Genomic DNA, 15019 nt, shown 5'->3' on the forward strand with positions numbered 1-15019 from the left:
GGACATAACAATATTAGCACCGAAACGATAATACCGTACTATTATTGCAAAAGTGTACATTTATTCACAACAATAATATTATTATTAATATCGACGACGTTTATTCAATAAATAAATTATTTAAAACACGCGTTTAATTTTTCAAACGGACACGAACTACTGCTGTTTTTAAAAGAATATAGCCATATAATATTATGTTGCATGTATTCTGTTATTGCTATTATTCATGTGTGTCCGTAATAAGCCACTAAATAAAATCGATAATAATCTCACGTTTTGGTATGTAATTTCAATATAATTTCAACCCCAATAGGTATTTAGCGTGACGTTTACGGGCACGGAGACCTTTTCTGTAATTTACGAATACGGTTATTTGTGCCGTACGCCAAAATTGGACTATTTTTATGTCACAAATAGCGGACTAACTAATTATTTATTTTTAATGTGGTCGACTGTTTTATTTATACACAGATTAAATTATAATGTTTTAGTTGCTGGTATAATAATGTGTATGTGATTAACTAAAGTTCAACAGTAAATAATATCAACCATTTGTATTCTTTTCTCATTTTTTCAATATCTACATTTATATACATTTGATTTGAATTTTAAATGTAGTTCATACAGGTGTTTAAAATTATATCAAGTAATAGTACCTATTACGAAATTCCAGAAAGTTATATTTAAAAGTCTGAAAATTTAATAACAAAAGTCGTGAACTTTTTTTAAAAAGTTGACAATATTTTGTAATACTGTGTTCAGAATAATAATTATATTTTTAAATTATTAAATTATTTACGATTAATAAAAAAAATATTTTATTCCTCGTCTTAAAACGTAAGTTTCACCGTAATATATTATAAATTATATCGTATGACTTCGAAGTGAAATGCAAATATAATAATATGGATTATAAATATTTTATAAAATTAAAGTGGTAAAGTTTTGGTAATTCTCTAGCTCAGTAGTTAGCCGTCATATATCAATGTCCAGGTTGTTCAGCAATCGGATGGCATCTTATGTTATATTATGTAGCACTTGAAAAGTTCCACTGAATTTTTTCTTTTCACATTAGTTCACTGTGTGATTCATTGTTAGTGGCTCAGCTCCACAATCACACGTCATGTAATTTTTTTTTCAATATTTATTCATACGGTGGTTACAGCGGCCTCGCAAGTCGCTTAGTCTGGTCTATAGTTTTCGAGGATGTTCTGACCCATTTTGAACAATACGTACATTTCTCACTAAATCCCAAATATTTATTAGGTTATTTTCCCAATCGTCTTTTCATGAATATCGACGAAGAAGTCTTAATGAGTTCGTTGTAGACACATTTTATAGAAACGAGTGTAGTGCTTTGAGTTGTAATTTCTAAATTTAATATTCATAGATGAACAGGTTAATATTTTTTTCAAAAACTTTCCGCAATCATTAACATAGTATTTTTCCTATATATATATGCGGCGAGTGTAGGAGATGGATAATGGCCAGTACGAGCGGCCACTGTATTTGCGTGGTTTTTCACGGTGCCCGTGAGTCGTGACTATTTGAAAGACTTTCCTTATTAGCTCAACATATTCTACTAGTTTACAGTGTGCACCCTTTTCCGTCTTTCCATACAGGCGAACAATATTCCTGAGGTAAAACTATAATATTAAAATGCTAGTATTTGTCTAGAAATATCGAACAATAATAATGTTGAATAATGTACTATATAATATAATTTTGTGCACTGGAATATTAATATTTCAAAATATCTTTTTGAAGCGATTTGTAGGTAAATACCACAATATAAAAAGAATTCCATAATCCAATACATATATAGCACTGAAATATGTAGGGGAAACTTTTCGGAATTCTAACAATATATTCTCCAATTTCACAAGAACCCCTCGAGTGGTATAAAACAAATAACAATAAGGTTGCTTGGCTTATTAAAAGTGTACAATATTTGTATACAGTAAAAATAATAATAAACTACGTGGGTTTATAAACAAAAACGCCTAATACATAAAATATAATATCACGTCCATCAGCGTTATATTATTATTTGAATATTTATTTTGAATTACATTTATTTGCTAAATCACGGTATTTTTATAAATTGTATTGCGGAAAGAAATAAACTATATTATATAAAAAGAATTTTTTTAAACTATTAAATTCCGGTTACTTTGCTATTTTTATCAAATTAAATTAAAAATTATTGATCGAACTATAACATTAAAAAAAAAAAAAAATATATTTTATGCCAAGTATGAAATGGATGTGTACAGGAGTTCGAGCTTTATTATACTTGGTATCTTTTTGGATTTGAACTAATTTATATGTAAATAATGCATTTGAATTAATAAGTATACTCATTCTTATAAGTATTATAGCTAATCTTTTATACATTTCAAAATCAAAAAAACTTTTCATTATTATTGTAACGAGCATATTATTTCATCAATTTTAATATTCACCACACACAAATTACAATAACGTTAAATTATTTTAAAAATATTTTCGTTTCTATTCAACATCAAAACGACGCTTGCCTAAATGCGATCTCGAGAATTTAGCAGAACCAACGCGTAACAGCATTGCGTCTAAGTGTTACATTAATATGATTAAAATTACAATAATATTACCGTATAAATGTTTGTATAATATAATAATAGCATAACACCGTTTCGGGGATCTGCGTGCGGATTCACCCGCAGGACACGTTTGTGCGTCGTTCGAAAACGGAAAGGAGTTGGACGGACTGAAATGCTGGACACAGTCCGCCGCAGCTGCCTTCCCGATTTCGCCCCGTCGCAAACACATTACATCATTCAATCGCCATCATTATAAACGCTACACAAACGAAAATGGACAGAGCGCTACTAATTTGATGTTATAACAACTCATTACGTTGTACGGGATCAATGGAGACCGTGTAACAAAATTACATCACAAGTACATTATGCATAATATATTGTGTACAAAAAATGTTTACCTTAATTATATTTTAAAGTTAATCATTTATTCAAATGTAATGTGAAATTTTTAAATATAATTAAGTATAGTCTGAGGAAATAATCAGATTTTTTTTAATGTAATTTAAGGATTGTCTTGAAGCGATCAAATTTTTTTCCACACGATAACATTTATTTTACGGATGTAGTATTATAATATAAATTAACTCTTTATGATGATTTTAAAATAATAACATTATCACAATATTAATCTATTGGCAATTTTTAAACATAAATATAAAATAAATTATATTATTATATAATCAATATATTAACTATACTACAGTAATGATTCTGGTTTTAGTTGTTATAGGACGGTACTTATAATATATTGTGCATTACTCATTAGCATTATTCGACTACACTAACGTAAATAAACATGCTTGCTGAACCACTCACCACAATATAATGCAAATTTACCAATAGTTATGTATAAATATATACATATGAATATTTCACAAATTAATATGTTTGAACATTACCAGAAATATATAGGTAACTAATAAAAATTTATTATTTAAATAAATACGTGATTGGATTGGTCAAATATTCACCTCTATACAAATACAATAAAAGATACTATTATTTATCACAATTAAAAAAAAATAATATGCATTTTATCTTAATCTATACATATAATAATAATATATAAAAAAAAGGTAGGAAAGAGGGTACAGTTTAAATTAAATGATACATCATTGTAAACGAAAAACGATACTGAGTGGGAGAAATATCTGTCAGCCTATATCAGACTATATTTCACGATATATTTTTTTTATACATACATATAAATAGCTATTTAAGTCATTTATTTTACTTTTAATACTACGGTAGATGATATAATTTTTTCCAAAAATATTGAATATATAATATTAATATTATTAAAATTAGTATATATATATATATATATATTTACCATTATTATATAAACTTATATAACTAAAATGTAATAATATCTTTCTATAAATACCGTAAATTAGTAAAAATAGATTTATAGTATAAATAGTTAATATATATCGACATTTATAAAAAATATTGACATTTATTTAAAAAAAAAAAAAAAATTGAAAAAAAGATAACAGTTTATCATGCCTATAAATAGCTCAAAAATATTCTGAAATTAAAAAATGATATCATAAATATTTGGTAAAAATTTCAAGTAGCTACGATAATTAATTTTCGAGTCACACCATACAAACAAAATACATTTTATAATATTGAAAATTGAAGTTTCGTAAAAATTCCCGTTAATTTTGTTTTTTTTTTTTGTTTTTTTCACTTATAAACTTTTGACTTCCCGATGAACCAACTAGATTCACTTTGCTTTCAGAAATCAACCCCTTTTTTTTAAATCGAACCATTTTTACTGCCCCAAAAGATGATGACAGATAAACAATACATATCGTTGTAAAATCAATTCATTATCGATTCGCTTAGAATCTAAAAGAAGAAATGTAGATAACCGCTCTGTTGCACAGTAGGTGTCGAGTGTATAGTCGTTATTCAGTAAGTCATTGAAATGTATATGTTAAATTTAAATTCAATGATTAATCATTGCATACGAAAAACGATTTTGAGCGAAGACGGCCCATCAACCTGCATTATTAAGTATAATTTATAACCTATTTATATTACTATACCTACTATAGCATATTATTTTACTATTAATAGATTAATATAATAATGTCGAACGAATTAATTTTTGCTGAAAACATTGAATTTATTGTATTATAATAGTATATATATTATTATTAACTTTTGAGTAAATTTCGACTTACCATAAAATGGTATGAACAATTTCTTGGTATAAATAGGCAACAGTATATAATAATTAAACTAATACTAAATGTTTTTTAAATGTTATTGTGCAATGCATACCTATATAAAATATAATAGTGTTCATAAAACTTTCAAATCCTCATGAAAAATGTTTTTGAATTATAAAAAAGTTACTAAATGTCTTAAATTTAAACGTTGTATTAGTTGAATGATTGTTACATTATTATTATTATAAGAACTATACATAGTAAATAATGCTTAGAAAAAACTCCTTCGTCAAATTATTTAACTTAAAATGCGTACATGGCCCCGTAAATAACAATATTTAACTTTTGATTTTAAAATTTCTGAAATCCAAACAAATAAAAATTATATTTTCAATTAAAACAAATCTAATAAAACTTATTTATCTAAGAATATACGTATAATACTTATAATAACTATTGTTTTAATTTAATAAAATATCAAGTACAATACTACAATGAATTATTTATATAGAAAATGTGATAAATACAATACACCCAAATCAGTAGATTTGTATAGACGATCATATTTTTGATTCATAAAAATTATAATCGTGTTAAAAAATATATATTATACTCATACAGTCATAATATGTTATTGGATTAAGTCATATAAAGTGCAAAATTTAAATTTAAAAAATGTAAACTAGATTTATTTTATATATTATTCTTAAAATATAACCTTTTATATTATAACCGTAATAAATTTTAAAATAAAAAGATTAAGTTCTGCAAAAATAAAATACCTAACAGAATATGTTCACTGTGGCAAAGAGTGACAGTATAATGGAGATTGGAAAAAGATAAAGCAAAAAATGCCAGGTCCAACAACACTATTATCCAACAACAATACATAAAAGATTTTTTTTTTTAAAAAGACTACAAGGTCTGGTCATTTATTTAGAAACCAAAATTCACTATTAAGAGTGACGAGAAAATCTATTGGAGAAAAAAACCTCTCGGGAGACCTAGAATGGAAAGGAAAGTTTTGCAACAAAAGAATATCGGAGCATAAGGTGTAGGGTCGATTCTAAAATACAAGTGGAATATAGAGGCAGTTCAAAGACGCCAGACCGAGTTGACGGTCTTATTACTGGGTCAAAAAACCTGAACATGCGCGATCGATATAATCAATTACTTTATGTTGGGTAGACAGTGTAAAATTAGAAAATCTAATAAATCGTCTTGTAAATAATAGTATTATGATATTTGTGATTTTTATGGATTAGTATGATGAGGCTTTGATTTTAAGTCGAATAGTTATTATTTAATACGTATTCTTGATATTTCCGGGACTTCACGACCGACACGATTTAAATCTACGAATACACGGACCTTAAAACTTGATATAGAGTTCGCATATACTTACTTGAGTAATGTGCGAATCGAGACTTTTGATTTTATAATTGGGTTTAGTAAATGTAATTGACAGTTGTACCCTTTTCTTTGCGATTCAAGACGAAGGCCCCACAAGTCAGTCGTTTATTGAGCCGCAATGTCAATAATATATTTTATTGTCTACGAAGTTTCGGGATATGTATTCCTTGGAATTGAAGAGACAAAGGGCAAATTGGATATGTAAAGTAAATATACACGTTCGTCTGGGTATATTTTAATTCGCTACTTGGGCGATTGAATACTCAATATATTACAATACAATCATTACATCTACCGAGTACCGAGTTGGATACTCGTATAACAGCCGACAGTGTTTATCGACGGATATGATACAGACACGCGATTCCGTACCATCGACAAAACAATAATGTTATATTCTTTGATAAAATAAACATTTATTATCGCGAGCATTACAATCTATTATTATAATATTATACGACCATATACGGTGTATAGTTTAATTATTCATCTCGTATAATAATGTCGAATTTACACAGTTGTTGACTATTATGTTCGCCGAGTTAGATGTTTCCATAACTTTTAATCTAGAGGTTCGTACTATTTATGGGATTTCAACGTATTCTTACTCACCAGCTACGCGCAAACTATTTTAATTCGTTTTATCGCACCAAAAGTGTTTTTTTCTTTTTTTTTTTTTATTTAACTACAGTTTAAGTGTTAATTATATGAAAAAATTTGGAGAGTTAATATCATAATATACTTAAATAAGTTAGGTTAATATAATATCTATATTAATAAAATATGAAAACGATTAATTAAGACTTCGTTAAAAATGTGTTATTGACGTTTTATTAAAATCATAGGCTTTAAAAATAATCATAATATCATATAACTAGGTACTAGGTATGGGTAGAGGTTTTTATTTTGATCATGCATCACGAATTATTATATCCAAGCTCACACACTAGTCGCGTGAAAAAAATCACCCCATTACTAAACTCTCTATATTGTTGTGTTTATGGCGGTTATATACGTACAGTTTTTCTGACATAATGCGATAAATAGTAGTGCACGTTATTAGCCCTCTGCGAAAAAGAGAAAAAGTGAAATAATAATATTATAAAACAGCAAACGGGCTCGCCGTATATAGCGTTTAAGAATGCTGGATTTAACGCGCTCCGTATATACGATACCACTTAAACATCTCATACGTTTTCGAAAAACAGCACCTGATCCCAAGGTCTGCAACGAAAATGTGGACGCGCATTATTATTACTGTAGTTCACCGTAGCTCGGTTGTGTTAAAAATGTCCCACACTTTTCTTCCGCTATAAAATATATATTATAATAATACTATATAGATATTATATGGCGATAAGTTCCAAGTAGGTACCAAAATATGACCATTACCCGATGCAGCTGGAATACATAATCCATAATGTTATGTAAAATAATCATAAACACGATTATAAGTAGTGTCGTTTTATAATATAGTACAAATGGGTATTATAATATGTGGATTGTGTGCGTATAATATGCCGTATTTCATATTATAAGACTTTGCGTTAGTCACAATATTAATATCCAATAACGCCATATTAGTTTTAGGTCATCCCTTCCCCGGATGAATAAAAAAGTATTATATTTATTATATATTTACAGGGTGAATTTCCCCTATTTTTCCTTTAATAATGGATTTAAAAATATATTACTAAGTGCAGTAAAACATATGTAATTAATTTTGGCACTCGGTGACCGTTCAATTTTTTTTTTCAAAGATCCAAAAACTATAATAATTTTTTTTATATACTAAATATAGTTTTTGAATCACAGCTTTTTAAATCATAATAAATACTGAGTGACAAGATGAACTTGGTGGGTTATAAAAAATTTAGAAGATGTAAAGGATATAGACATATAGTATTTAGTATTTCAAAGTTATAGTAATTTATTAATTTGTTACAATTTTGTTATTTTAAAAAGTGTCCGAGAAGAATTATTGATTAAACGATAACTTAATAAGTACTTAACTAAATATTATAACTACTATTATTTTATATGCAAAACCATTATTTTTGACTATTTGCTTTAATAAGTACATTAAGTAAAATAACTTAAAAGTTACTAATTTGAATTGAAATTTATCATCATTTTCAAAAAAATAATTCAGATTAACAATGTAAAATAAAATAGTTGATTTTTTATTTAATATGGTATAATTTAATTTTTTTTAATCTATGTATTTAAAAATATGGTATGTAAGTACTCCTGCACCATTTGTATAAATTTAATACTTAAGGATACAATTAGATGAGAATATTATAATAATACTTAGTAAATTCTGTATATCGGTAGTACCCGAGAGGCCGAGAACACATTCGTCTGATTAATGAAATAACTAAAGAAGGATTACCATCTCTACATGCAACTTTGTTAATATAAAATAATTGCTTTTTGAATGTTTTTTTATATATATATGTATATAACAGGTGTTTGTCGGGTATGTTTGATTTCAATCAACCCTTGTATGTTTTGTGGCAAAAAACGAATCTCGATGAAAATTATACTTGTTTACTCAGTAACCTTTTCAATGTGTAACACATCATAGGTATACTATATTGGCATAATAATTCACTTTTCACGTGTTAATAAAACTAATTTTTGAAAATCTTAAAATTATCTTCATTTTTGTATAAAACTAGTTACATTATTAATTGTATTATGTGTAGAAAAAATATAACCATATTATTATGCTCAAAAAAAAAAAAAATGAAAAATGAGTGTTACATGATATATCTATGTACATGGAAAAATTGTATGATATAATTTGGCAATAATGTCCTGCGTTATATTATTTGACAAGCCTTAATTTACAATGTTAACGTTAAATACAATTAATATATATTATTTTTTATCACGAGTGTTTAAATAATGTAATTATTTTAAGACTGTTTGAATTATTTTTTTTTCTCTATTAAGACTAATTGCAATATTCAAAATTAATATATTAAATAAGTAACATACTTTAAACTACTAAAAAAGAAACACATGTCATCCACAATTACCACAATTATTTCCTTAACCCAACTTTGTCTTAACATATATTATCACGATTGCCGGTGAACCATTAATTAAGAAGAATTTAATTATTTTTTAAATTATAGAGGAGTACTGATCAAATTAATAACAAACTTAGTTTTTTTTAAAGTTACATCCTTTTTTAGGTATAACATACCTAAAATACTGCTCAAAATTTAGCAAACAAAAAAATGTCAAGCAACGGTGGCGCTAATAATTTAATTTTAAATTAAGAAAAGTATTTAAAATATTGTTTGTTAGAATCTGAAGATAAATAGAAAAAAATAAATCTGAAGGAGACGTTGGAGAAAACAAACGTGAGACAGCCAGGTCATTTCTCGTCACTAATATACGTTTATTATTTTCAGAATGTGTGTGATGCCATATAAGTCCAGAAATATGTAATACCTATATATATATATATATATATATATTTGCTTTTAGCGAAACCAATACAAAACTTTTAACCGTATTTTCATGGGATACGTGTTTTTCGACACCACGCTGAGCTACTTTAAAATAGCCGGTTGTATGCTAGCAGAAGTTTATTTTAAAACGATAATAATATTGTAAAAACTAAAAACTTTAGTTATGAAAAAAGTTTTACCGGAGAGTTACCTGCAGAAATGTATCTTTGCCGATTGAAGTTGAATTCAACTGAAAAAAACACTGCAGAGCTTACGGGATAATTTTTCAGCGTTACTTGATGATTGTACACATGGAAAAGCGACTTATCTAATTTCTTAATTTTTCTAGATCGGTATAAAATATATATAATATATATATATGTACATATATTTTTTCATTCGCATCTAGTTCTATTATTGATAGGACATGATTGTGACCAACCAAACTCATGTTTTGGAGATATCAATAGTCATCTGCAGTCATCACACTACCGATGATCACAGTAATCGCTTTTTGTTTAAACAAAATAAAATCGCAAATACATTTTTATGTCCTCAATTTTTAAAAAAGTAAACGATCACTATATAACGTACAAAACTATTTAATATACACTAAAAATAAATAGTATACAAGTATAAGATGTACTGAGGAAACGAAATTTATAACTGTCGATGCATGCGTAAAGTATGTAATTAATAAAGTAGATAATATAAAAAACAATAACTGTTGTAGAATAAAAAATCAATGCATAGAGAAAGAGGGAGTGTGAATAAAAAATGGGTTGCTGAAAAGATATATGAAATCGAGAAATAATTGATAGGAACACAGAATCGTAGTAATGTATTTTTTACACGTGGAAATAACGAACCGATCATTGGATGGATTTAGTCGCATAGCTGCACAGTGTTATTTTTATTTAAAATTCTAAAGTATATTTATCGGTGACTACCTTAATAAATGTTAGTGTTACGACACAAGTGTATACTCTACTGTATTGTGTGTATAATATACCATATACTTATACCACATGAGTTTATAATGTAAGTATAATATGTATTTGTTGGCGGGTTGCGACTAAGGATAACATAACTTCTAAAAACTAACCGAATCCCGCGAAAGGCGCAATTGTGAATTCAGTTGCTATAATATTATTTGTACGTAAACATCATAGTTATTTAATACACCGGCGATAACGGATGTACGTAAATAATATTCAAAGATGTTTAATTGAAATAAATACAGAACAGCTAAAAATTATACAACTTCACCGGTTAGACAATGAAATTTGTAATTGCTAGGTGATTGTCTGGTAATTCGAACATTCGTTCGTATCAGATAAATTTATGCTATGCCCCCACGTATCCCGTAGTCTGTGTTTTGAATTTAAAATAGTGTTTAATTTCCTATGGATAAATAACGTTACTGCTTTTAAATATTTAGAGTACCAAATATAATGAATAAATGCAAATTATAAAAATCGATATTAAAAATGTATTATTTATTCATTTACTAAGTAATATTGTTTAAAAACTTGCTTATGTTTATGTTGCACGAGTAATAATAACTACCACACTGTTTTATTATTTTCATCATTATTTTGTTTTTAACAAACCATTTTTTTCTTTTTCAACCAATATTACGTATATTTATTTTAAAACTATGAAAAAATAATGTTAGAGGTTTTCACAACATATTTAAATAATTGGTAAAATAATTTAAAATTTAAAATGTGCACAACAAACAAAACTTAGTTCTTTAGTTTGGAAAACAAATTTTGTTATTCTCGTTATTATTATTCGTATCGTTTGGTCAATGTGGTATATAGGCAATTTCTCTTAAATGTAAAACGCGCCGATTTCAAATAGTGTGCTACTACGAAGTAACTGTTATAATAGATAAGTTTTAAACACAATAAATTCACAACAGCCCTTGTAAAAAAAACATTAAATTTTTTAAAATTCAGAAAACTGTTATTATTGTTATTATTTTACCGGCCACGATAATAATAATTAAATCGAATTTTTAAAACAGCGTGATTTTCCAATATCGTGTATACCGATTGTTTATTATAATATATACGATTTGATTAAACGTAGGTAACGGATAACAAATTACATAATACATACTGCACGATATAGGCATACAATACATAATACAGGGTTATATTCATGTCGTAATTATTATTGTATCTGTGCCTCGATTATTAGCTTTTATATCCACAATTATGTTATTGACACGACGGTGATTTTTACAAGTTATTGTAATACGACTGCCACAACAAACGGTTTTAACGACGAACGGTGCTGTAGACTGTATAATTGGGCAGGGTAAATAAAAAAAAAAATAATAAAATCAAATAGTCAAATAAAATATTATGTTGTTATAGGTATATCTACCACGCGATTTTTTTTTTCGTTATTATCTATAACAGTAATAACCAGCTTATAGACGATTCTACCCGTCGGCTGGTTTCGAAGTGTTCGATGGAATCTATACCGTTATAATAATAATATATTGTAATCTGCATTAAAGCCGTTTACCGTAATATAATAATAATAATACACGGCGAATAGCATATTACATATACATTTGTTATACGTATATATAATATATTATATATGTATATATATATATTATGTAAAGGTATATACTATTATATTATACTCGTACGCATTTACATGTATATATGTTTAGTTATTAATGAAGTTAACCGGCACCGCGAATTATTGTATACTCCACTGCTATCGCAATATACATATATATATATATAATATATACGAATTATAATACGTATAATACACCGTGTTCCCGCGGCGCGTTTATTATTATAGATACGCTCGTCACAGTATCGATTTCGTTTCTTGCCGGTTGTGTTTGATTTCTACCCCGGCGGATTCGCTGCATTGTTCGTTAATAGTTTTCAAACGGGATAAACAATATATTAATGTGCACGCACAATGCGCTTTGTACGCACGCGCTTATGTCGAACTAATTGTGGTACCTACCGCTTATAGTCCTACGCAAGTCTATATATTATAGCGTTCCCGGGCTAACGTATATTTTATAATAACATATAATATTATAACAACGGTATAGGTGTTATGTCTACACGCGTAACACATCGCGTCGACTATGCACGTCTTTGATAATGATTATGCGTGTGTTGTACATAATATTATATATACGTCAGACGATTTATTGATAAAGTATTATGAGCACACTGCGACGAAATATTATTGTATGCATGTCATGTGTGCTGCGTTAAATAAATCGATTAGGAGGTACCTCTATAACTATATAGCAAGCGTAGGTATGATATGGGTTAGTGCGTGTTAATGCTGCGTCCATACACGCCCACGCACTTTATTCGTACAATACTGCAGGTACATAAGATTTTTTTTTTTTAAATAAAAATTGTGTATTTTATATACATTTTTTAAGTGGATTTATATTTTATTTGACACATAATGATTTTTGTAAAATAAAATGACAAACTCTACACAGGTGTATTATATTTTAATCATACATTATTTTATTTGTATACATTATATCTAACAGATTATTTTTAAGAGAAAAAAAATTAAATTTATAGTTTATTTATAAGTATAGACTAGAAATTCAAAGAATTTGTGGGTCTGAATTAAGAATACATTTAAAGGAAAAAATGGATTTTATTCAAAAATATACCTTCTCGTACAGGTAACACAATTGACGGACATAAAACTAGATTTTTCGATCGCAGGTTATACGTATATAATTATTACATTATAAATAATAGAGTTCAGCACGTATGCGGCACTATACGCTTCATTTAAGTACACCCCGTTTACGGTCGATTACCCTACATCGATTCAGCTAAGGTACATGGTCTGGTGCGATCGGTGGACTGCGCCTTCAGTATCTCCCGCAAAATGCAACAACAACAACATCAATAACAAACCGGAATAATCCTGCTCAGAACTCCATTATATTTGCGTGATGCACATAAAATATAAAAATAATAGGAAAAGCGAAATACAAAATACCAGAGCACTGTCAGAATAAAATACTATAGACTCGTCCAGCTGAGACTCAACTAGATTAATAATGTTATATGTAATCATTCGAAAACGAAACGAATGTGAATATACTAAATATATTTATATTAAACTTAATTAGAGCTATTAGCTGCAAGACCAATGAATGTGAAGTATGGAAACATGGCCCACAACTCCGGGAGATGAAATAAAAAAACCTAGTTGTCATGGAGATAAAATTCCTCAAAAAGATAGACTTACAGACAAAAAAAAATATATATATAATAAAATAATAAGACTTAATACGTAATTAGATCTAACACCGAAGACCGGAGTACTGTAATTATTCGGAAAACCTAATGTAACGGCTGAAATAAGGTACAAGATACTGAACTAACTCGATCACGTATTAATAAGGGGGTTAAATCAATAACAAACGATGTACTAAACTGGAGGTTAGAAGTTTGTTTTTCAGCTACAGTCCTCAATTGCCTCTAAAGGTAAGTGAATATATAGCACATTAAGATCAGTAATAGTGGAACGATTCTCATGATGTGCTCGGCAAACCGAGAACTGACAAATATCTATTTCGGCATACTAGATTGGCCCCCTATTGTAATACTGCAAATATTAATTTGAATCGTTTTTTTTTCGTTATCCGTCGCGGTAACAATGTCGCTGCCGCAAACATCCAGAACTTCCCGACATCGATAGTAACCCTCTAGAAACTATGGCGGCTGCAGCGCTAACCTCATTTCGTTCACGAATTTCCACGACGATTGTCGTCTTGTCTATTTTATGATAAAATAATAATATATTGTTCGAACGTTAAACGGTATCGGCTATCCCTCCACGTTGGTACCCAACACAGCAGTACAAACAGGCAAAATAATAAAGCAAATCGTCTATGATGATATACTGTACATATTAAATTTGGGGGGAAGGGGCGTGCTTACCTGTGTGTCGTTCCACCAAACGTGTAACCGGTAGTTGCGTAACAGCGTCGGGTTCTCGTTGATGTGATCGACGGCCAGTTTGACGGCCGGCATGACGCCACGGCCGACGCGGCCCTCGGGTATGCTGCCGGACACGCGACCGCCGAACGGGAAGAAGCCGGCAATGTAGACGTCGTGTCGCTTGTTCGGCGTGGGCCGTTGACCGACGGCGGCGGCCGCGCACCACGCCATCAGCAGCATCCACGACCTCATCCTAAATCCTGCAACACGAGACAACGGATACACGTTAACAGCAATTCTATAATATTATTACAATACGATGACCAACCGAATAATTTGTTCGGCATGTAACGGGCGGGACCCGCTCTGTATTTCGCATAACACACATTTTACAAATA

General features: G+C 28.8%; 1 protein-coding gene across 1 annotated transcript in view; it reads right to left on the reverse strand.

Moving 5' to 3' along the window:
• Positions 1-15019, reverse strand: part of LOC132930977 (gamma-aminobutyric acid type B receptor subunit 2-like) — a 280952-nt gene that overhangs the window by 132213 nt on the left and 133720 nt on the right. Inside the window, 1 exon segment of the mRNA XM_060997114.1 lies at positions 14622-14881. Coding sequence (XP_060853097.1) covers positions 14622-14873 — 252 coding nt within the window. The 5' untranslated portion in view covers positions 14874-14881.

The sequence above is a fragment of the Rhopalosiphum padi genome, chromosome 4 (assembly GCF_020882245.1).
Source record: "Rhopalosiphum padi isolate XX-2018 chromosome 4, ASM2088224v1, whole genome shotgun sequence".
Taxonomy (NCBI): Eukaryota; Metazoa; Arthropoda; class Insecta; order Hemiptera; family Aphididae; genus Rhopalosiphum; species Rhopalosiphum padi.